Source organism: Doryrhamphus excisus, chromosome 3 (assembly GCF_030265055.1).
Source record: "Doryrhamphus excisus isolate RoL2022-K1 chromosome 3, RoL_Dexc_1.0, whole genome shotgun sequence".
In the NCBI taxonomy this organism is placed as follows: Eukaryota; Metazoa; Chordata; class Actinopteri; order Syngnathiformes; family Syngnathidae; genus Doryrhamphus; species Doryrhamphus excisus.
In genome coordinates, this window is record NC_080468.1 from 10,435,374 (window position 1) to 10,461,384 (window position 26,011).

Consider the following 26,011-nt stretch of genomic DNA (forward strand, 5'->3'; position numbering starts at 1 on the left):
GACTACATATAGTCACATTTATACTTTTTTTATTTACAACATATTGCGCAACTACAGGGTCTTGAGACACATGCTAACTCGCAAACTAGAGAGCTAGCGACCTAAACGGTAGCCTTCAAGTTATTTCTTAACTTAAATAGCCAAAAACTTACCACTTCCACACAGATAGGGAGGATAACTATTAACAGTTATTTAACCTTTAACATGAACATTAATCAAACGTAATATTTTTTTCTGGGTACATGATACCATACAGCATCCATATCAAACTTGCGCGGGCCGCACTAACATTAAACTTTCATATCAAGGTGGGGGCCTCAAACTACTGTCCTGCGGGCCACATTTGGCCCGTGGGCCGCATGTTTGAGACCCCTGCTCTACTTAGAACCTCCTCACGATCCAACAGTGCAAAATGTAAATTGCTAAATTTTACAGTAAATGAATTCATTTTTCAACTAGCCTTAACATTGTGATCAGGAGTGAAAATATGATATTGAAATGAAAGAGTTTAATGCTGACCACTACCACATTTATGTCAGACTATGAAAAAATACTCTCACTTGATCTTGATTTTCCAGCCAGAGCTAAAAGAGTAGTCTCCGAGGCGTTTTCACTCCACTGCTGTTTCAGCACAGTACAGGTCACAGCATCACGATCCTGATGAGAAGTGATACCTCACATTGTTAACCACTAAAAGCTGATTAGAGTGGCTGTGTCCCACAGGCAAGTCACTAATTGGGAAAGTAGAGTGTCACTCCACATAGAAAGTCAAGGCTTCATTCTTCAGCCAATTTGTTTCCATAATGTTACCTAGGGAGCCTATCCATGGACGGTGCCACATATTCATTTAGTGCTACATTTAGCACAGACTTGGACCTGATTAACCCAAAGGACTTGAGGACCCTGTCTATTTTCAACATCCAAAAGACATGCCTCTAAAATAAGGCTTTTTTTTTTAAGAATGCACTCATGTGTAAATTATTTTCATATGCTTCACTCTTGTTGATGCAGTACTATTCAAAAGTTTTTTCTAAAAAGCAGGCGATCTCACACAGTATCCTTCCTCAAATAAGGGCCTCTTCCCAATAGATGCCAGGTCTCTGGAAACTGAAACTGTAAATGTGAAATGCTAATCATTAGTATTTAGTATAGTAGGTTCCAAGTAGCCGCATAGTGGGCAAGTGGTTATCATGTAGGCTACGCAGTCAGGAGATTGGGAAGAGGGTCGATTATCCGTGTGGGGTTATGGTAATGGTAATGGTTTTATTTCATTTGAACATGCATCAGATTACAATTGAGTGCATCCCATAATCAGTTCCCAGTTCCACATGTCCAAAAGGAGTAGGAAGAAGCAAAGCTTATTAAATCCTACCCCTCCATCTGGTACTTTTACAATCAGTAACTGTTACATTTGTTCACTTCCTGCTTTCCACAATACAGTTTTTTTTTTTTTTTTTTATAATATACGGAAGTACTCAGTGATATGAGCATCCAATGCCATAATGGGTACCATAGTGCATGTCAATATAGTGATATATATAGCACATCATGACTGGTTCAAGACTCTTCATCCTTGTATTTAGCAAACATCAACTGCTTGTATTGTTTCTTGAATTGGCTCATCGTTGTGCATTGTTTGATTTCCTTACTCAATCAATTCCATAGTTTGATTCCACATACTGAAATGCTATGGCTAGCATAACGTAGTCCTAGCATAGAAGTGTTTCAAATGTACTTCTTCCCTGAGATCATATTTCTCCTCTCTTGTAGAGAAGTATTGGATGACATTTTTAGCTAATTGCTTATTTTTAGCCTTATGCATTATTTTAGCTGTTTGAAGATGAACTATATCAGCAAGTTGAAGTATTTGTGATTTTAGAAATAAGGAGTTAGTATGTTCTCTGTAGGCGGCATTATGAATTATCCTTACTGACCTTTTTTGCAGTACATTTAGCGAGTGAAGATTGCTTTTATAGTTATTAGCCCATATTTCCACCCAATAAGTAAGATATGGTAGTACCAGAGTTTGCATGTTCTCCCCGAGTTTGCATGTTCTCCCCGTGCATGCGTGGGTTTTCTCCGCGTACTCCGGTTTCCTCCCACATTCCAAAAACATGCTAGGTTAATTGGCGACTCTAAATTGTGAATGTGAATGGTTTGTCTATATGGATGTGTTAGGGAGAAGTTTGGGTATGCTCAAAACGCTTGGTTTAAAAAAGCGTGGTAAATTTGCACCTTTGTGGTGTCACAGAGAGGCTGACTTCCTTATATGGGCGTGTCTGTAAGCAGATAAGCGCTCTGCCCTCCCCCAAGCTCTGCTCCTCTGTTTGCTTGCTAGCAAAGCCACATTACCCTGATTTGAAATGCATTCTTGTTTTTGCACTCTAGCTCTTTCGGGGTGGGGGGGCAATCCTAAAGGGAAAATATACAATTTATTATGCTTACTTAAAAAAAAACAACCCTTTACCTTATGATGTGCTGGCCCAAAGATTTTGAATTTGAAGTGTTCCCTCAGGGGGGCGGAGGGCAGAGGCTGTGAACCAAACTGAAGTGGCAAGAAATGGAATGTATGTGTATATGTATACATAAGTACATGTTTGCTGACTCAGTACAAAGATGAAATTACTGACATTACCATTTACATGCACAGCCACATATTTCCACCTACTTCATTTTTTATCTCCTCCTCTGCTTAACTCCTGAAAAAAATTGCAACGACGGATGGAGCGGAAAATGGATTTGCATCCAACCACAAAGTGTGAAGTTGAAGTCCCCTCTTTACTGCTCTTCACTAAGTTTATGAACATGAGAAGTGTTGTGTTGTTGTCACTGGCAGACAACAGACATTTTACTCTGTCTTGGGTCCCATCTGTTTATGAACATGTTGTATGTACAGGTACTGTACGTGCAGGCCCGATCACACACTCAAGTACATACAGTACAGTATCTCAGTATTTTATAATACAATAGAACTTTTTATAATAAAACAGAACAATAATGGTTGTGTGTGTTGACTCATTTTCAGGGAATAGTAAATCTATACTGCTATACAAGCTGTACACTTACTACTCTAGAAGTACAGTAAACCTCGGATATATCGGATTCAATTGTTCCCACTGGTTTTGTCCGATATAAGCGAAATCCGTTATATGCGTATACCGGAAAATATCGGTTTTACGTATATATCGGATTTATATCCGGTATATGCGTAAATCGGATTGTATCCGTTATAAAAAGGCACTTCCTTGACTATGTTTCCAATGTACCTGGACGCGCAGGCAACGCTGCAAACGCTGCAAATTACGTCGTATAGCGGCCTGTCACGATTCGGCGAATCGGAGCGCCACGATGCGGCCATCCGATATATGCGAGGGAAATTTAATGGAAATGCATTGGAACGGGACTGGAGATTTTGTCCGAAATAGGCGAAATCCGTTATAAAAAATCCGATATATGCAATGAATTTTTATTGGAAATGCATTACAGAAAAATCGGTTCTTTTTTATCTGTCCGTTGTGAGCGAATTTCCGATATATCCGAGTCCGATATATCCGAGGTTTACTGTATATTCATGTTTTATGTGTATAGAAGGGGTGTCCAAACCTACAAAGGTTTTTTTAATACATGTTCACTAGTTCATCTCCTCCCTTCTACAACTTTAAAAAAAGTAGACATTATTTCCATGATGTTGATGTCCTTGACCCTCAAGTTTTATGGTTAGGGTCTTTCCTGTTACATTGTGGCCGTGAGGTCTTTGCCTGGAGGGGATTTCTTCAATTTGCCACAGATGGATTTGGTCAGATTACACATGGTGTTCAAAGGTCAAGGTTACAATTGCGTCCTGTTCTCTCCTCACAGATGCCCTACAGTGACCGATTTGCTGCATGTGAGTCATCACGTCAAAACAATGACAAAACTAACGGTTTTACATGAATCCCCACTCACGGTTAATTGGTTCCAAACCTGACGGTGATAAATGAATTTCCACTAAGTAGCATTCCTTATTCCATTCATTTTCTACCGCTTATCCTCACGAGGGTTGCAGGGGGTGCTGGAGCCTATCCCAGCTGCCTTCGGACAAGAGGCGGGGTACACCCTGGACTGGTGGCCAGCCAATCACAGGGCACATATAGACAAACAACCATTCACACTCACATTCATACCTATGGACAATTTGGAGTGGCCAATTAACCTAGCATGTTTTTGGAATGTGGGAGGAAACCGGAGTACCCGGAGAAAACCCACGCATGCACGGGGAGAACATGCAAACTGTGCGCTAACCACTCGCCCTCCGTGCAGCCCATTCCTTATTTATCATGGAATATTTTCATAGTTAAACCTCAGAATACATGTTTCTAATGTTTATAAATATGTTTTCTTATCATCAGAGACATGAAATGAGACATGAAATAACAACCCTATGTTCACATTTACACTCATATTACCCAATGTAGTGGACATAATAAGAATATATAATGTAATATATGTATATACTCCTTATGTGAAACATGAACACATATTTAATTCCCTTTTCTGTGCATTATAACTCGAGAAAACAAGTTTCAGAAATTTCACAACATTTCAAAATTTCAAATTCACAAAATTCAGCTGGCTCACAATGCTGTCATTGGGATACACCATTTCAACTATGCATCCCTCTTAAAAACCCTCTAAGAATGTTGCATGATTTGATGCATGATCCATGCTGTGATCATGCACGAACACGTACACTAATGATAACATGTAATAGTTGCAGTATCCTATCCTATTTTGATGATGCATAACACTGCAAAAGCTTCTTTCCTCTGCGCATTGATGCTAACTAGCTAACATGACCCCTTGCTAATTGCTGGTCTCAGCAGAGTGGATACCTAGCTCTCTATTTCACTACAAAGACTCAACAAGATGCTCGTTTGCCATCAGTAAATGTTACCTGAGGACTGGAGCCTCTTGTGTCTTGTGCTGGAAGATACGGCCATCCCATGAAGAGCAGACATCCAAAGTATTCATGCAGGATCACAGCATGGAAATCAAACCATGCGACATTGTTTGAGAGTTTCATAGTTTCACAATTCATAGAGGGCTTCATAGTCCAAATAGGTGTATCCCAATGACAGCATTGTAAGCTAGCTGAAATTAACTTGTTTTCTCTTTTATAATGCACAGAAAAGGGAAAGAAATATGTAATGGTAATGGTAATGGTTTTATGGTCATGGTCTTATTAAATCCTACCCCTCCATCTGGTACTTTTACAATCAGTAACTGTTACATTTGTTCACTTCCTGCTTTCCATAATACAGTTTAGGTGATTTTTAGGTAATTGGTTGTTTTTAGCCTTATGCATTATTTTAGCTGTTTGAATATTAACTATATATAAGTATTTGTGAGTTTTGAAATAAGGAGTTAGTATGTTCTCTGTAGGCGGCATTGTGAATTATCCTTACTGACCTTTTTTGCAGTACATTTAGCAAGTGCTTTAATAGTTATTAGCACATAGTATTTCCACACAATAAGTAAGATATGGTAGAACCAGAGAGCAATAAAGAGTGTGGAGTGATTTCTGATTGAGAACAAATTTTGCTTTGTTCAATACTGAAATATATGCCACCTTATGTTGTATATTTGTAATACGAGGTTTCCAGCTCATATTTTCATCTATTGTGATATGTGTTCATGATTCACATTATGATTGTGAAGGATGGGCAAAATTCAAAAATAGCTGCAGTAATTAGTTTCAAAAGTATTATGCAAGGTCAACGTTTGTTTTTTTTTTTACGTGACTTGTTTTCATGAATATTTCTCTATTTTCTCGTCAAGCAATTTCTCATGTTTGGTCCCTCACCAAAAATATATATACTTGACTCTCAGGCTACTGCTGACTTTGTTGCAACAATCCTTGCAGAGTAAAGCACTGCTCCATAAATTTCTTTCCTTGTCTTTTTAGGGGAAATTTGTGCCTTTAAGATTTATGGTCAGGAGGCTCCATTCGAGGCAGTGGTGTTGAATCGCACGTCAGGAGAAGGCGTACTGAGAGCCAGCGGCCCTGTGGACTGTGAGAGCCAGAAGGAATACACATTTATTATCCAGGCCTATGACTGTGGAGCTGGACCCAGTGGGGCCGACTGGAAGAAATCCCACAAGTGAGTGAAGCTGTGTGTCCGGGTGTAGTGGTGTGTAGTTGCTTCAATACTTACTTTAATTCATCAAAAAGTAAAGCATATTAAACGTTACGACTTAGTTTCAACCATTTCAGTGCAAACTACACAAAACAACTGCAGAGACATGACATGAAATGTGCAAATTGTGTAATTATTTAGGTCCAGTTTGATTTGGTTTGTTCTTTTCTCAGTTTGATGGCGACGTGGCCTCCCTTGTCTAGCTGTCACAGATTGTGTTTGCAACACAATAGAAATACAGTTACAACAACAAGGGCTGTCAGACCTGCTGTTCGAGCTGTCACTCGCTTCTGATTGTTCTGGAACTCAGCATGACTCACTTGTGCTGCTTCTGAGTTGGAATAAAGGAACATAACTTGACCAAAAAATGAAGATTTGTTCGCAAAAAAATGAATTGTATCAAAACTATGAAGGCAGCAACACAAGTGAGTCCCCTCGTTTAGAATTTAGAAAAGAAAGAAAAGTGTAATGGCCATTGTTGACGTTTATTATATACAGTTTATGATATATAGTCCACACTATCAGAAGCTATCAGAAGTGTTACTGTAGCGTTTGGTGAGACCAGAACCAGACTTGATCGCCTGAACAAAAGGCTTTTATTGCAGGTTTGAATCATCTCAGGACAGGCACAATAATAATGTAACTAATAATATAAACATAATGTTAATAAAAACATGAGTTATTTTGCGGTCATTACCCGCACAAAGCTGACCCTGATGCCACTTCCTGTACACCTCTCTAGTAACACATCCATGCATGAGGCTTATTCATGTCACAAACGACTTATTTACGCTCACTATGTCTACTATTTTTGGAAATACAAGTATAAAGGCGACTATAGGGGTGTTATTTCACATATAGAGGTCTCTAATAATGTAAAAAATCGTATTTAGAAAGTCGTAAACAGGTTTTCTATGCTCTAACTATGAAACTGAACAAGTGTACAATATAAAGCAGGGGTCTCAAACACGCGGCCCGCAGGCCAAATGTGGCCCACAGGACACTAGTTTGAGGCCCCCGCCTTGATATGAAAGTTTAATGTTAGTGCGGCCCGCGCAAGTTTGATATGGATGCTGTATGGTATCATGTACCCAGAAAAATTTATTACGTTTGATTAATGTTCATGTTAAAGGTTAAATAACTGTTAATAGTTAGTTAGACATCCTCCCTATCCGTGTGGAAGTGGTAAGTTTTTGGCTATTTAAGTTTAAAGGAAATAACTTGAAGGCTACCGTTTAGGTCGCTAGCTCTCTAGTTTGCGAGTTAGCATGTGTCTCAAGACCCTACAGTTGCGTAATATGTTGTAAATAAAAAGAGTATAAATGTGACTATAGTCGTGTTTTGTCATGTCTACAGGGCTCTAATAATGCTTTGTTCATTTTAATCTGAAAAAAATAATTTGTCTACCCACCAACTATATGTGGTTTCTTAAGTTTTTATAATTTGCCGTTTTATTATTATTATTATTATTATTATTATTATTATTATTATTATTATTATTATTATATTTATTTATTTATTACTGATTGATTGATTTTCTTTATTCTTGATTTGTTTATTTATTTTTCATCTTATTTTGTGCAGAAAAATAAAAAGTAAGATATTTGAGAACAGTGGAATGTTTTATCAGAGCTTTTATTGTAGAAAATTGGAACCAAGGCGAAGTTTTTTAAATTTTTTTGTTTTTAATAAAGCGTTTTTTGTTTATTTTTGGTAAACCTGATGCGGCCCAGTCTCACCCAGACCCAAGCTCCAGTGGCCCCCAAGTAAATTGACTTTGAGACCCCTGGTATAAAGTATACAATAAAGGACTCGTTCTCATGTTGTAGATTTTAGTTGTACTTATCGTGCTGCTTCTCCTTCGGGATCTGTCCTTCTTTTGGCTGAGAACTGTCACTCCAGACGGGATGATGACTTCTGTCAGGACAGGATAGCGTGCGCTGGTGTTTGTGAGTGACAGTGACAGACGCGGCGACGAGCATTGACAACATCAAATCAAAGTCTCTGCGGCTTCAATCGCACACAACAAGCTGCGAAAATACGGACGCTGCTGGCTCAGTGCGAAAAGTATGACAGTGAGAGGGAAATTTATGAGCTTGGGGATCTGGGGTGAATTTCTCAGGTGGAAGATGAATGGTGTAGTGTGTGAGTGTGTGCGCGCACACCTATGTGTGTCCTTATCACCGCATGACATTCTAAATAGGCCTCATTAAGCTAATGTCATTAATTTGCCAGATGTGCTTCCTCGGATACAAGTTACAGCGAAGGTCAATGGAAAATACAACTTATGTGAATTATTGCTTCGTTTATATACTTTGATGTACAAATTGTATCATAGAATATTACATTGCTTTGTTGGGTTCCATCTACAGTGATGGTATGGAAGCTTTCACTACTTTAACTGTCCCCTCCTTTCATCTCGATCAGAGGTCTCAAACTCAATTTACCTGGGGGCCACTGGAGCTAGGGTCTGGGCAAGGCTGGGACGCATCAGGTTTTCCAAAAAAAAAAAAAAAAAACGCATTTATTAAAACCAGAAAAATGAATAAACTTTGCTTTGGTTCCAATTTTCTCCAATAAAAGCTCTGATAAAACATTCCACTGTTCTCAAATATCTTATTTTTTATTTTTCTGCACAAAATAAGATGAAAAATAAATAAACAAATCAAGAATAAAGAAAATCAATCAATCAGTAATAAATAAATATAATAATAATAAAACAGCAAATAATAAAAACTTAAGAAACCACATATAGTTGGTGGGTAGACAAATGATTTTTTTCAGATTAAAATGAACAAAGCATTATTAGAGCCCTGTAGACATGACAAAACACGACTATAGTCACATTTATACTCTTTTTATTTACAACGTATTGCGCAACTGCAGGGTCTTGAGACACATGCTAACTCGCAAACTAGAGAGCTAGCGACCTGAACGGTAGCCTTCAAGTTATTTCCTTTCAACTTAAATAGCCAAAAACTTACCACTTCCACACGGATAGAGAGGATAACTATTAACAGTTATTTAACCTTTAACATGAACATTAATCAAACGTAATAATTTTTTCTGGGTACATGATACCATACAGCATCCATATCAAACTTGCGCGGGCCGCACTAACATTAAACTTTCATATCAAGGCGGGGGCCTCAAACTAGTGTCCTGCGGGCCACATTTGGCCCGCGGGCCGCGTGTTTGAGACTGCTGATCTAGGGTTCTGTAGATAGACCGTGAAATATTTTAATTAAGTTTGATCATCTCTAATGAATTCCTCGTTTCCCTTTTCCTCCATCCATCTTTTGGCTTCCTGTCTCGCCTCCTCCTTTTCTCCATCAATCACCTCCAAACCACATGTATGTCTCCATGTCCCTGTGGTTTCTCCTTTTATTCCATTGCTCCTCTTTCCATCTTTCCACCCAGGGCTGTGGTTCACATTCAGGTGGATGACGTCAATGAGTTCTGCCCGGTGTTTCGGGAGCCTCTTTATAAGGCTTCAGTCATTGAAGGCAAGATCTATGACAGCATTTTGCAGGTATTTTCTTAACACTGTGCTTGAAGTGTATTGCCTATAACAGGGATCTACAACTTGTTTTCTGAGTGTTACTTCTACAAAATGAAAATGGCTTGAAGATGCTTTTTGTGTCCTTTTTTTTGGGGGGGGGGGGGGGGGGTACCTTATTGTATGAAAATGTGACTAAAAGGAAAACTGCACCTTTTTGGACTCTCCACAATGCCTACGTACATGAGACAATGACACAACAGTGAGAGTGGGAGTCTGATTCCTATCCAGTCCCCCAACACAACATCCAGCCATTTCAGCTCTGCACTGCCAGTTCCCAGGCCAGATAAATCACAGGGTTGCACCAATAAGGGCAGCCAAAAAAAATGCAATATTACGTCCAAATAGCCCATACAATTAATTTTGTGGTATTGCAGATGCTAAAGGTTCTGTATGTGTATTTTGTACCATCACAGGTGGAGGCTTGGGACCAGGACTGTTCTCCACAGTACAGTCAGATTTGCAACTATGAAATTGTGACAGCAGGCACACCGTTTGCCATGGACCGCAATGGTAAGTGTGTATATACATGGGAGTGGCTTTGACTGGAGATTAGATTGCAGTTTAGCTATAAATGCTGAGATTATGTTCATAGAAAGAATATGTATACATAAGTAAATAAGAGGGGGGATTTTATGGCACTAAAAGGTAGTTCTTGTTGTCACATACTGTAACCATATACAGTTAGTTGTTTTTTGCTATATCGCAGTTTGAACATTGCTCCCTCAGTCTATTGTAGTTTGGTTTTAATTAAGTTGGTTATGGCAAGGGCGGCACGGTGGACGAGTGGTTAGCGCACAGACCTCACAGCTAGGAGACCAGGGTTCAATTCCACCCTCGGCTATCTCTGTGTGGAGTTTGCATCTTCTCCATGTGCATGTGTGGGTGGGTTTTCTCCGGTTTACTCCGGAGCGACTTATAGTCCAGAAAATACGGTAATCTGCTTCTTTGCAATGTGTGCATTTGCGACTGTGATAATTTAAAATGTAAAAATTTAATGTAAAAATGGCCACTGTTCATATGTTCATCTCAGTCTTTTTCTTTATTTTCCTCAAGCTGCTGTGCCTCCCCTGAACTCTTCTGGTGTCTCACACTTTTAAAAACACTGATCTAAATTCATCTTTGGTGGTCTTTTCCATATATTGTGAAGACTATATTACATAATAGTGGTTAGAGCAGGCCACACAGCTCGGAGACCCGAGTTTGATTGCCCCCTCGGCCATCTCTGTGAGGAGTAATAGTAATACTGTCAAAAATAAAACATGCACTTTAGGTTAATGCCGAGTGGCTAGGGCCAAGGCCTCACAGCTAGGAGACACTGGTTCGATTCCACCCTCAGCCATCTCTGTGTGGAGTATACATGTTCTCCGCGTGCATGCGTGGGTTTTCTTCGAGTACTCCGGTTTTCCTCCCACATTCCAAAAACATGCTAGGTTAATTGGCCACTCCAAATTGTCCATCGGTATGAATGTGAGTGTGAATGGTTGTTTGTCTATATGTGCCCTGTGATTGGCTGGCCACCAGTCCAGGGTGTACCCTGCCTCTCGCCCAAAGACAGCTGGGACAGGCTCCAGCACCCCCCGCGACCCTCGTGAGGAAAAGCGGTAGAAAAATGAATGAATGAATGAAGTTGGTTATGGCCTATTATTAGTCAAAAATTATTGAAAAACAACAATTTGGGTCACTATGTATCAATAATGTTATGGGACATATTATATTACATGAACAGTACTGTCACACTACATGGAGTCAGCCATGACATGTCCGACATGATAAAGTGAAAAAGGGTTCTCCTCCAATTCCGTGTGGAAGTGGTAGTTTTTATCATCTTACTTGATCCTTTTTGCCCACCCCACGTGACGTTTAGAAAAAGTCAATCGGAGAGGCTAACTAGCTAGCTTAGTACCCTGCTATGCCTGCGGCGGCCATCTCTTTATCCCTTTGGTGATCCCGTAGCCTCTGAAAAAATAAAGGTGACTCCAGTCAATTTTTTTTTATGTCTACAGGGCTCTAATAATGTTAAAAATCATATTTAGAAAGTTATTAACAGGTTTGCTATGCTCTAAATATGAAAATATTTACTTTGTTAATAGCCTATTGAAGGCTACTTTCACTTAGCACAATTAACTGCACTAAACGAGTGCCGACTGTAATTCCAGGCTGTATTATGAGCATTGATCTACATGGATCTGCATGGTGACGTAGTGGTTAGCATGTTGGCCACACAGTCAGGAGATCTGGAAGATCCGGGTCCATATTTCTGTTTGCATGTTCTCCCTGTGCGTACATGGAATTTTTTCCAGGTACTGTGAATGGTTCCTTGTCTATATGTGCTCTGCGATTGGCTGGCGCCACCCCGGCATGTACCCCCTCGTCCAAAGTCAGCTGGGATAGTGAGGATGAAATGATGTGTAGTTTATTACAGACACTGTTATTTCTATAACTCCTAATCCTCGTATTAGAAAATAATTCATACAGTTTATAGCGGCAAGGATAAACTAGCACCAAGATCTATTAAGTCTGTGTTCTCTGCACGCACCCTAGATAACTGGAGGACAAAATTCTGATTGATTTTTTCATTGTTTGCTATTCTGAGCATGTCCAAAGTTTCAGCTTTGGGCTATTTGCTTGCTCCTCCATGGCCGTCCATATCCACACTGTGTTGATCTGAGTTCAGCGTAATCCGAAGTAAAAAAAGGCTGGAGGGCGAATATGTGTGTATGTGTGCACTCCTTCGCTTCCTCTTGGGGTTTTTTGAGCAAATCTTTAAGACAAATCAAATTAAGTGGACCAACCCGCCAGAATGATTCTCGCTGTACACTTGATGTTAAATGTCTGCAAATGGGGATAACAGTGTAATGTGGAACCCTGCCGGCAGCAGTTATGGCATACTAACAGAGGCAGTAAATTAAAAGGCATTTAACTAGCATCCCTTGTTTACAGTCATGATAATAAACTGACTCTTAGTCAACATAGGAGTGTGGATGTTTTTATGCCAGCACTGATACAAAGTCAAGCTGAGCCTTTTGAGCTTAGCTTTTACTTTGGTATTATTTTTTGTACTTGCTTCTTCCCTTCTTGGGTCACCATCGATGCTCAATCATACACTGAGACAAAGTATTCTATATTATATACGATTCACATTCCAGTACTGTCCATCCATCCATTTTCTATGCCACTTACCCTCACGAGGATCACAGGCATGCTGGAGCCTATCCTAGCTGACTTGGTGAGTGGCAGGGTCCACCCTGGACTGGTGGCCAGCCAATCACAGGGCACATATAGACAAACAACCATTCACACTCACATTCATACAATTTGGAGTGGCCAATTAACCTAGCATGTTTTTGGAATGTGGGAGGAAGCCGGAGTACCCGGAGAAAACCCACGTATGCATGGGGAGAACATGCAAACTCCACACAGAGATGGCTGTGGGTGGAATCGAACCAGTGTCTCCTAGCTGTGAGGCTTTGGCCCTAACCACTCGGCATTAACCTAAAGTGCATGTTTTATTTTTGACAGTATTATTATTACCCCTCACAGAGATGGCCGAGGGGTCAATCGAACTCGGGTCTCCTAGCTGTGTGGCCTGCTCTAACCACTATTATGTAATATAGTCTGCAAAATATATGGAAAAGACCACCAAAGATTAATTTAGATCAATGTTTTTCAAAGTGTGAGACGCCAGAAGAGTTCAGGGGAGGCACAGCAGCTTGAGGAAAATAAAGAAAAAGACTGAAATGAACGTATTGGCATATTTTGTGCCTTGCAGTGGCCATTTTTACATTAAATATTACATTTAAAATATCACAGTCGCAAATGCACACATACACACTGTGCAAAGATGCAGGTTACCGTATTTTCTGGACTATAAGTCGCTCCGGAGTATAAATACAAGGCCAAAAATACATAATTGGATAGAAAAAAACATACATAAGTCGCACTGGAGTATAAGTTGCATTTTTTGCAGGTAATTTATTTTACAAACTACTTAACCAAAACAGACATTACGTCCTCTTGGACGGCAAGTTCTAACAATAGAAGAATAGAGAACAGGCTGAATAGGTGTAAGATATGCTAACACAATGGTTATTCAGATACACTAAAAATAAACATGAACAAAAAAGATGTCCACTGTTTATGTAAATCAGGGGTCTCAAACTCAATTTTCCTGGGGGCCACCGGAGCTAGGTTCTGGGTGAAGCCGGGCCGCATCAGGTTTTCAAAAAAAACTATCTTCAATGCTTTTGCTTCTGCTATACCCTATTACACTTTTTCAGTACTTTGGTTCCGGTTTTCCACACCAAAATATCTGATAAAACATTCCACTGTTCTCAAATATCTTAATTTTTGTTTCTCTATACACAAAATAAGATTAAAAAAATAAATAAACAAATTAAGAATAAAGACAATAAGTCAATCAATCAGTAATAAATAAGTAAAATAATAATAAAACAGCAAATAAGAAAAACGTAAGAAACCACATACAGTTGGTAGAGAAATTATTTTTTTCAGATTCAAATGTACAGTATTAACAGTTATTTAACCTTTAACATGAGCATTAATGAAACTTAATAATTTTACCAAATTAGCAAGTTAGCATCGTACTCAGTTCCATCTGGGAGCAGCGTGGTAACTTTAACAACATGTTTGATGAGATGCTTTATCTTGACGTGTATTTTCCATTTGATTCCAAATCATTTCCTGCATTTATTTGTACCCAGCGTCATAAGCCTTTAGCTTCATTGCTAATCCAAATCAAAACAGGGTGGGGTAACAGGGTAGGGTAACAGTATGGGCGGGGCAAAATCATGTTAATTGTGTCCGGTGTGCACACAGCTTTAAGCTGTCATTTCAACATTAAACTTTGGTATCAAGGTGGGGGTTTTTCATTTATAAGTCGCTCTGGAGTATAAGTCGCATGAACAGCCAACCTATGAAAAAAAGTGCGACTTCGGAAGTCCGGAAAATACGGTAATCAAGATACTGTATAACACTTTGGGAGTTAGTAGGCAAGTACATGTTTACACATTAATTTTCGAAATGAATCACTGAAGTTAATGCAAAAATGTCATTGGATGAACTGAACATGCAATTTATAATTAAAAAAAAGGCCTTACAGTGCTCATGATACCAAAAAATGAAGAGCATTCAAAAGGTATCCTAACTGCACTCATTACTACTACATTCTAAATATTCTCATGGTAATTTCTATGTTCTTAAACAGCATTCCAAGCATTCTGATCGCATTTGGAAAAAGAAAAAAAAACCTAGTCATCTGCCCCTGAAACATCCCTATTAAGCTTCGCCTTATTCACATCACATTCACTTCAGCGCCAAGGAAAAAAGATGCCAAGTGAACTCCAACATTGGCCGCCGGCATGGACGGCACAGAGGTGCTGAAAAAGGTAGAACGCCAACACGGCCACTGAATCATCATCACTCGCCACTTCCGCGTTGCCAATTTATATCACATCATGTCACACACACACAAAAAAAAGAGCCAAACTTTTTACCGGCCTCTGGTGTGCACAGTACAGAGGGGCTGAAATCCAAGAAGAAACTCAAGCACCAGCCCCTAAAAAGGCTCGAGTCAAGTTTTACGGACGGGAAGCTCCACCTATTGTGTGGTGTTGTTCTTTGAGTAATGTAATGCGGTATATACAACAGAATGATCATTCACTTTCCCTTGCAGGGTGTCTTATTAGTTTGAGAAGAAAAGAACGGAAAAAGAGAACACACCATGTCTAATCATGCCCGCTCTGATTTGGTGGCCTTTAGGTAATATCAGAAATACGGAGCGGCTGAGCTATGACAAGCAGCAAAGCTACAAGATTACGGTTACAGCGTTTGACTGCGGCCAGAAGAGAGCAAAGGAGGACGTGGTTGTGCATATTGATGTCAAGCCTGTCTGCAAACCTGGATGGCAAGGTCAGAAATAACCAAACAAGTCTTCTCCTGTTCACACGTATTTTAATCTGTAAATGACAAAACATATTTTACAGATTTGATAGCAGTCTAAAGCACACTAACACTGTGTTCTGAAATGTCTAAACCTGAAGCCTGCTCTTTTTGAGCACATCCTTCTCCTCCAGGGAATTTGGTTTCATTTTAGAACGACAGTCTCTCAATGAAATCAAACCCCGAGGTACTGGAAAAAGCGAAACAAACCAAAATCTCTAGAGAGAAAGTTGACTTGGGAGTGTTCCGGCATTGGAACCAGACACTCTCCTGCTGCCTTACTTGTCAGCACTGACAGCATCTCACAAGTCCGACTCACCCAGGAATGAAGGAGGAAGTGAGAAAAACATCAAGAATGAGAACTCAAGGGACGTCAGACGGAAACAAAGTGAAAGTGAAACAGAGAAACGGTGGTTATTCCTGCCGCTTGACGGTGAACCATTTAGCAAAACTGCACTACAGTCTTTTTTGGTGGTGTTGTCAACATCTACTCATATGTGAATGTTCCCAGACAGTCAGGAGAAGATAAGCTGAACCTAATATGAGAAATTCTGTAAATATACTTGTCATGCGGTTTCATGCAACACTGCTTTAGGAGCTCGAACGAAGATGTGGCTTTGAGCAGCACTGACACAACTGAATGCAATAGGACGTGAGAAACTACAGTTACCTTGTGTCTTTACAGCCTAAATTTAACATTGGTGAAACCTAGAAGGTATTTTAAATACCCTGCATTGAAAAATGGCATCAATTCAATCCTATTAATCATATGATTTTTTTCATCTATAAAAGCAGACCTATTATCATTGCATCTTTTCTGATATGTTGCAGACCAAACCACTAACTGTTTGTGTTTGCGTCGTACCGTACAGCAGTGATTTTCAACCACTGTGCTGCGGCACACTAGTGTACCTTGAGAAACCGAATTATCCAATATCACTTTTTATAATTAACATTTATTAATCATCATTTGCAAATATTAAGTCAATAGCCATTATGTCAATAGTATACATGGACCCAAATATTCCAATTGCATTTGGTTTATTTGCTCAAACGGAAAGAATTGAACAGGGATGGAATATTCCTTTAACCAATCCGATTGAGGTATCTTGTACCCGCTCAAACGGAAAGTTGTCAGGGTGCCTTCTTCTTCCATGTGTTTTTCTTCTTCTGTTGTTTATTGGCGGCAAGCAGCTTTCGTATGCATTAGCGCCATCTGTGAAACAGAATCTAAACCCTTCTATACGCCATTCACAAGTGCAGTTTTATTAAAAAAGAAAATATATAGTATCTATATAAAACATGTCCTGAGTTTAATTATAAAATATTAGCAAGATTGAATTTGATCTTTTCCTGTTTAAATTGATCCCGGGTGCGTTCTTTCAGCGCATGCTCAGATATGACGTAACACGCAGATCCAGACGTTCTTCACTTTTAAAAGTGGAGGCCAGCAATCGGCACTGGACTAAGCAAAGTTTGTTTTTGATTCAAACTAAATTTCAAGACTGGACAGACGAAAAACTGGCAATACGGAGTTATTCCAACAAGTGAAAGAAAAACTTGGGGAAGCCGGTATCACGTGATGTTGATGTTTACGTTTTACTGGGCATGCCCTATTGACTATTCTGGTTGATTTTCACGGCGCATGTAGACAAGAGATTGGAACATTCCTTTCCATGGATACCATTGTTTCCCGAAAGGTCATTGGGAAAGAGAAAAAGTGGTGATGTAAAAACGTGGCTACTGTGGAGTGTCTGTGGTGTAAAGACTGGCAGAGCAATGTAATATTGGTCCGTGTGGCAACACCTACCTTGTTCCTACCATAGACTTATTGATGCACGTGTGAGGTCGTGGTGACATTTTGGAACATTTTTGGTTTCCAATGTAAAAAAACGTGCCGTGGCTCAAAAAAGGTTGAAAATCACTGCCGTACAGGACCGAACCAATGACTTGATTAATCAAAACAACAAGCTTCAGATGAATTGACTAGTGACCATTTTTAATAATTCTCAGAGTTCCTGCAATACTGTACCAGAAAATGTGTTGCACAAAATGTAGACAGATTAAAAGTGTTTTCAGTAATCCTTATCTGGAAACTCGCTGCTTTGTGTGTCAGACACACAAAGCAGCGACAAATGAGCTGAGTTTTCCCACTCTCCAAGAAGTGCCATTGTGCACTTGATCCACTGTTTACATATACTATACATTGGGACCTTGGTTTGACTGAACTGATTTGGTCTTTTAAGGCTGGAACAAGCGGGTGGACTATGAGCCCGGAACCGGCAGCAAGCCCCTGTTTCCCAAGATGCACCTGGAAACATGCAGCGAGCCTTTGTCTGGCATAAAAGTGATGGTGGAGCTGCAGACCAGTCACATTGGGAAGGGGTGCGACCGGGAGACGTACTCTGAAAAGTCCTTGCAAAAACTCTGTGGTGAGTAGAAACAACAGAGAGGAGCGAAACAAAGAAATAGGTCGCATTCGAAGCCACTGATTTGGAATGACTCTTTGAAATACTGAGCTCCGACTTAGCTGCGGAGGGTGGCCACGATGTGAGACAATGAAATTTTAATTAAAAAGACCACATTACATTTGATGTCTCACTTCTTTCATTTTATTGCAATTTCCAGTATGTCATTGAAATCCCGGAGACTTGAATTTCATTTAATATTCTTAATTAAAGCTCAAAGGCCATTCCAAACAGACATGTTTCATTAATGCGTTTCATTACTACTCCGGAATTTCTTATTATGAAGGTGAACTACTTTTGTTTGTTTATGATAATTACATTGTATTGTAAAAAATCCGATTTTGATATTAACTTTTGCATATTTTTATATTTTGATGGCAAGTCACCTTGATCATTAAAAGGGGACGATTATCCTTTTTCCACTTTTCTGACCTATAAATGTAGTTAGAATGTTTTATTCTCGTGTTAAACGATGCCAAAGTTTCTGATAATGAGCTTTGCGCATTTGGAAGTGATCCCTCGGGTAAAACCGCCCCTTTGTGATGTAATAGAGAAGTGAACTTCCTTATATGGGCATGGCTGTACGCCAGATAGGCTCTCCCCCAAGCTCTGCTCTCCTCTGTTTACGTTCCTGGCAATGGCCACATTTGTTGACAATTCCTAAAGACGCCGCCATCAGGGACAAGCGGTTGGAGTTCAACTGTGACTAGCCGACAGACTTGCTGTAGCCCGATGCCTTTCCAACGTTACTCGGTCGTGTCTAGTCAGAGTCAGAAGAACAAGCAGTAAATACCAATTTATCAGTGTCCTCACTGTGTTTATTTTGTGTAAGCGCTTGTCTGTGTAACACTATAGAGTGTGCATACAGGAAGCGGGGTTGCTAATAGCCGATTCCCACCACAAGTAGTGTCTCAACCCGAGTTTTTTAAACACGAGTAATCACACAAAAAACATTAGACATTACCGATGCTGTAGAAAACCTAATGCTAAAATGCTAAAGCTACCTACCATTGAGAGACGTCTTTTTTCCAACCTCTTAACCTCTTTTCTTGAGAAACTTCAGAATCTCTACTTCTGGATGGGATTCAGGATTCAACCCATATGATTGTATGTGAAAAGTGCCGTTTATTATCAACACCGTTTATCAACTCCTATAAAGTTGATAATGAAACAAACCGGATATAATCACTCGAGAGTGTGACCAACCACAGTGGAGTGGGCATGCCTGGAGGCGAGCCGTGGGTGGAATACATTAAAATGGACCGTTTGTGCGGGAAGCACGAAATCCAAGGAAATACAGCTGATTAGGTGCAGATCCTGGAAGATTAGAAAGCTTTGTGTGCTGGTTATTGTGTGTAGCTACTCTATAGGAGTCCACAACTCAATACAAAGGACCGAAAAATGGTCCCCTTCAAAACTGTAATGGGAAGGAAGATGTCCATTGTTAGCGTGACAATAGTGTATCAAGTTATTGACTCAACCTCGTCCTGAAAAGATTTACTCTTTCAGGTGAAAGGATGATAATAATCATATTCTATTTTACAACATTGATGATTACCAAATTGCTCGCACAATATTTGGCTGCACGTTGTGATCAGTGCTTCTGCTCTCCATGCAGTTTTCTTCCCAGTTTTTATATTTTTGTTCCCTCTTAGGTGCAGCATCAGGGAGTACAGACCTCCTGCCCGCCCCGAGCCCAGCCGCAAACTGGACGGCGTCTCTTGTGACCGACAGTGGGCGTGACAGTGACCTGATCTATAAATTTGACGGGCAACAGGCAGCCAACGTTCCCGACCACGTTGTGCCCCAAAACCTGACAGATCAGTTCACCGTAGCAACATGGATGAAACATGGGCCCAGTCCAGGACTCAGAGCCGAGAAGGAAACTTTGCTCTGTAACTCTGACAAAACCGGTGAGGATTTCACATTTGATAAGTATTACTCAGAAGAATTCATTCAATTATAATATCATATTCTTAATATTTTGTGATTTATTAAGATGCTAAAAAAAACACCAATTCCTCTTTCATCGTGTTTAATTGGTTCCAGACCCCAACGTGATAGTAGAAAGTAGACTGCCTTATTTAAAAGTTTAATAATTCTGTAGATGAAGCATAGACAACCTGTTTACACCTTCTAATACACTTTTTAACATTATTAGAGCCCTCTAGACCAGGGGTCTCAAACTCAATTTACCTGGGGGCCACTGGAGCTAGGGTCTGGGCAAGGCTGGGCCGCATCAGGTTTTCCAAAAAAAAACAAAAAAAAAACGCATTTGTTAAAAACAGAAAAATATACAAACTTTTTCAGTGCTTTGGTTCCGATTTTCTACAATAAAAGCTCTGATAAAACATTCCACTGTTCTCAAATATCTTAATTTTTATTTTTCTGCACAAAATAAGATGAAAAATAAATGAACAAATCAAGAATAAAGAAAATCAATCAATACAAATATAAATATATAATAAAATGGCAAATAATAAAAACTTAAGAAACCACATATAGTTGGTGGGTAGACAAATTATTTTTTTCAGATTAAAATGAACAAAGCATTATTAGAGCCCTGTAGACATGACAAAACACGACTATAGTCACATTTATACTCTTTTTATTTACAACGTATTGCGCAACTGCAGGGTCTTGAGACACATGCTAACTCGCAAACTAGAGAGCTAGCGACCTAAACGGTAGCCTTCAAGTTATTTCCTTTAAACTTAAATAGCCAAAAACGTACCACTTCCACACAGATAGAGAGGATAACTATTAACAGTTATTTAACCTTTAACATGAACATTAATCAAACGTAGTAATTTTTTCTGGGTACATGATACCATACAGCATCCATATCAAACTTGCACGGGCCGCACTAACATTAAACTTTCATATCAAGGGCCACATTTGGCCCGCAGGCCACGTGTTTGAGACCCCTGATATACAGGATATTATAATTTGGTAACAACAGAAATGTTAAATATGATCAAAAAGATGTGTTGACATGCTCATAATTATTCACATTTGGATTTATCTATCCACCCTTAACGATGCCGCTTGTCTTCATGAGTTTTGCAGGTGAACTGGAGCCTATCACAGCTCAATCACAGGGTATACATTAACAACCAGCCATTCACACTCACAATTAAGAGTTTGCAATAAGATTTGGATTTCATAAATAGCATATACTGTATGTGATGGGGTGTGTTGTGAGAGAATGACAACGATACAAGGCTGTCTCTCCGATTCAATCTGCCGCCGCTATCACACTTCCTGGTAGGTGAAAGAAAATACATCCCCGCTCTGATTTGAATGTTGTCACTGTATATGTTTTCTATAAACCCAAACCACACAGCCTACGTGGAAACGGGAGGAGACACATTCTTTTCCAATTCAGTATAGCAATATTGAAGTCCGTACACGTGTCACTTCCGATGATAGATGTCATTTTTCAAAACATGTTGTATAGAAATGTGTTGAATTGGAATATGGCATGTTGAGTTTACCAATGTAGTTATGTCATTTCACACAGCTGGAAATGATGATAGAACACACACACACACACACACAAAATGTTAGGTGCAGTGTTTCTATTTCTAACCGTATATTTGCTGTTGTCTTTTCAGAAATGAACCGCCACCATTATTCTCTTCACATTCACAACTGCCGCCTGGTTTTCCTGCTTCGAAGAGATTTCAGCCAGCTTGATACTTTCAGACCTGCTGAATTCCACTGGAAGCTGGAACAGGTGAGGTGTGTGTGTGTGTGAGAGAGGGGGGGGGGGGGGGGGGGCATAGATTCAGGGTGATTTTGCACAGTGGGTGAAAAGCTATCAATTTTTTGGGTCGTGAAGGGAGAGGTTGTCTATTCTCATTACCGCAGGCCCTCACCTGCCCACATTTCTTCACACTCTCTTCTGCTCGTTGGAGGAAAAGGCCTCTACTTTGTTCACTAAATCCCTGGTGTAGCCGCGGTGGAAAGGCTGTTTAGTCACGGAGAATAACTTTGCCAGGAGCAGTGCACACATTTGGACTGTTATTGTCAGTGCTTTTATGGATCGGGTTGTTGTCGTTTAGGGTTGATGCCTTATGGATTGTTGGCATTTCCTGTTTCTTTACCTGGCGATTTTTCCATCGTGTCTCTGTGCTTCCCATCAATTTGTTTCATTTCTTAAGTAACATAAGAGTACAGTCGTCCCTGCTCCTTCGCTCTATTGCGGATTTTAAAACAATTAATACATTTTTGCAGGCTGCATGTTGACCAAGTGGTAAGCGTGCAGGGCACACAGCTAGGAGACCCAGGTTCGATTCCCCCCTCGGCCATCTCTGTGTGGAGTTTGCATGTTCTCCCCAATTAACATGCTAGGTTAATTGGCCACTCCAAATTGTCCATAGGTATGAATGTGAGTGGGAATGGTTGTTTACTAAATGGGTGTTTTAACAATACTAGAGCACTCTAGAAATGAAATAACACCCCTATGGTCAACCTTGCACTAATATTACCCAATAGTAGACATAGACGTGGACACATCTTAGCATTGGGAGAGTTCCTTATTGTTTCTTTTTTGTTTTTACTGTCTGTCCAGTGGGCTGCATGGTGGACGAGTGTGTGTGTGTTCAATTTCCCGCTCTGGCATCTTTATGTTGAGTTTGCATGTTCTCCCCATGGGTGCGTGGGTTTCCTCCCACATTCCAAAAACATGCTAGGTTAATTGGCCACTCCAAATTGTCCATAGGTATGAATGTGAGTGGGAATGGTTGTTTACTAAATGGGTGTTTTAACACTATTAGAGCACTCTAGAAATGAAATAACACCCCTATGGTCAACCTTGCACTAATATTACCCAATAGTAGACATAGACGTGGACACATCTTAGCATTGGGAGAGTTCCTTATTGTTTCTTTTTTGTTTTTACTGTCTGTCCAGTGGGCTGCATGGTGGACGAGTGTGTGTGTGTTCGATTTCCCGCTCTGGCATTAAACTTTCATATCAAGGCGGGGGCCTCAAACTAGTGTCCTGCGGGCCACACTGCGTGCCGCGTGTTTGAGACCCCTTGTTTAGCAGATTTTGGAGGATTCATAGGAATCCTAGCAGTGTGTATGTATTTGGGAGCTTAGACAAATGTTATCTGCCCATGATTTTTAATGTACCGCACACCATATTAAATCAGTTTTCTGTACCAATGAGAATATTTGAATATGTTCTGTGCTATCTCCTGCAACCATGTGTGCTATTTCTGGTAACCCACATGTGCTACCTGTGATGTTTTCATGCAGGAAATATTTTTTTTTTGCACTACACTTCTATGGATTGCAACATTTCCTCTCAAAAGTATACTTCCCAAGTAGGTAGCTAATGCACTGGGGTGTTTTGTTCGTAAGATTACTAGCCAAGACACGCGTTAAAGTCACATTTTCTTCCTCTTTTGTGTCCTATAACATCTCATAGTCACATCCACATTGATAAATAATACTGATGGCGTTCATTTGCTCTCTCAGAGGCAATTTAGGATGGACCCTGCAGGAATCATGTTCAGCTTCAATGACTGTGAAGCAATAGACGGAGCATTTCCCTTCATTTGTGTGCAGCCGAATGTGTTGGATATGTGTGTGAAATTCCCGCCTCTCGCTTGAAGACAGCTGGGATAGGCTCCAGCATGCCTGTGACCCTTGTGAGGATAAGCGGTAGAAAATGAATGAATGAATGAATGAATGGATAGTTAAAAGTAGCGGAGTTGACTAGAAAGCAGGCCAATTAGGATCATATGTCAATAAATGAATGACATGGTGATGAGTGTGGCATAATAAGTATTAATTAGCAGTATAGTCGAGAGCTGCAGTGCTGGCAAGGTCAGTGAGATTTGTGACGAGACAGACGAGGGGAGGCAGGAGGCGACGATACCGCATGTCAGAGCCGCCTCTCACTGTCCTCGTTCCTCTTGCACTTAGGAAGGACACTCAATGGCTTCCGCTGCAACTCCATTTAGCTGTATTGATTTTTCAATTCTCACCCTGGAGAGGAGGAGCAGAGAGCCATGAAAGAAAGTCGGCAAAGAGAGAGAGACAGAAAGACAGAAGCCTCCATTTGCCAAGTAGATCGAACACTGTGAAGGAATGTCACGTCTGATGGAAACCTTTACACACACACACACACACACACACACGCCTGTCTACAAGAAACTTATGCTCCCCTTTTCTTACTGCACACGTAAATAAATGACTCAGTCAGGCACAAGGCCAAATACAAATCAAGATACACACTTTAAGCCTGTTCAATAAAGAGGAATAATTCACATACAAAAGACACCTCAAAAGGAGAACGTCTTTTGTCTGCGTTAGGTCTTTTTATCCATAAAGTTTGAGTGAAAAGTTTGCCAAGCTTATTCTTATGTGGCCTTGATGCTTAACGTTTACAAATGAGGGCTGCTTGGACCAAGAAGAGACGACAGAGCAAAAAAAATAAATAAAATACTTTTATTTTTTACTTTTATTTGTATTTCTTCCAAGTTAAGCCAAGAGAAAGGAACAGTTATTGGAGCTGGCAGCTGTTTGGATGCACAATTAAGCGCACTGCGATGGCGATCACATGTTGTGAATCGGCAGATAAGCGTTCCAATTTTACTCTCTCGAACGCAGCTGCATGGACCTCATGTAGTTTATCATTATACAGCTGAGTTCAATTAGCGTTGCTGAAGGTTCAAGGAATCTTCATTTATCTGCTTTATCTTACCTAGCTTGCGAGTGCTTGTTGTTGCCTGTGCTGCGCTGATTAGAAGCATCCTGTTGTTTCCAAATGGATGGGATGGATTGTTTGGGTGCTGGAGTTAGACTGATTGAATGCGCACGTACGTGTGCAAATTAAAGTCCATTATTTAGTTCCATCTCACACTTAACAGTCTTAACTGATGAAAAAGTTAACTGCAGAATTCTTAAGTGTCATTCTTTGTGCAGTTGCTTGGAAGGATAGCACGCACAAGTATGATATTCACTAAGTTTAGAAAGAAAGTCATCATTTTTAGTAAAAATGAAGCAATTTCAAGCGTAAAAATGACAAAATGAGCAAACATAAAAATATGGACAGACATCCATCCATTTTCTACACCACTTATCCTCACGAGGGTCACCAGCCAATCACAGGGCCCATCCCCCAAATATTGTGATATAATGCTTACGTCCATATTGCCCAACCATAGTCAAAACATATGCGTAAAAAAAGCAAATTGTATGTATTATTTGCCCAAATTAAGCATTTTCAATCATAAAAATTGCTTAATCTATGAGAATACAAATATAAGGCATTTAGTTATTTAGCTGATTAGTAACAACAGAAAGGACACGCACCAGCAAATACAAATAGACGGTGTGGACATTGAAAGGGTGAACAAAAATAAATTTCTGGGGATCACAATAGATGAAAATATGAGCTGGAAACCTCATATTACAAATATACAACATAAGGTGGCAAGAAATATTTCAGTATTGAACAAAGCAAAACTTGTTCTCAATCAGAAATCACTCCACACTCTTTATTGCTCTCTGGTTCTACCATATCTTACTTATTGTGTGGAAATATGGGCTAATAACTACAAAAGCAATCTTCACTCGCTAAATGTACTGCAAAAAAGGTCAGTAAGGATAATTCATAATGCCGCCTACAGAGAACATACGAACTCCTTATTTCTAAAATCACAAATACTTCAACTTGCTGATATAGTTCATCTTCAAACAGCTAAAATAATACATAAGGCTAAAAATAAGCAATTAGCTAAAAATGTCATCCAATACTTCTCTACAAGAGAGGAGAAATATGATCTCAGGGAAGAAGTACATTTGAAACACTTCTATGCTAGGACTACG

General features: G+C 39.8%; 1 protein-coding gene across 1 annotated transcript in view; it reads left to right on the top strand.

Annotated features, from left to right (window-relative positions):
* The window catches only part of clstn2a (calsyntenin 2a), a 183,182-nt gene that overhangs the window by 125,388 nt on the left and 31,783 nt on the right, over positions 1 to 26,011 (top strand). The window contains exons 3-9 of the mRNA XM_058069210.1: positions 5,945 to 6,140; positions 9,597 to 9,708; positions 10,152 to 10,248; positions 15,517 to 15,666; positions 17,943 to 18,128; positions 19,820 to 20,077; positions 21,782 to 21,903. Coding sequence (XP_057925193.1) covers positions 5,945 to 6,140; positions 9,597 to 9,708; positions 10,152 to 10,248; positions 15,517 to 15,666; positions 17,943 to 18,128; positions 19,820 to 20,077; positions 21,782 to 21,903 — 1,121 coding nt within the window. The remainder of the gene's footprint in view (positions 1 to 5,944; positions 6,141 to 9,596; positions 9,709 to 10,151; positions 10,249 to 15,516; positions 15,667 to 17,942; positions 18,129 to 19,819; positions 20,078 to 21,781; positions 21,904 to 26,011) is intronic.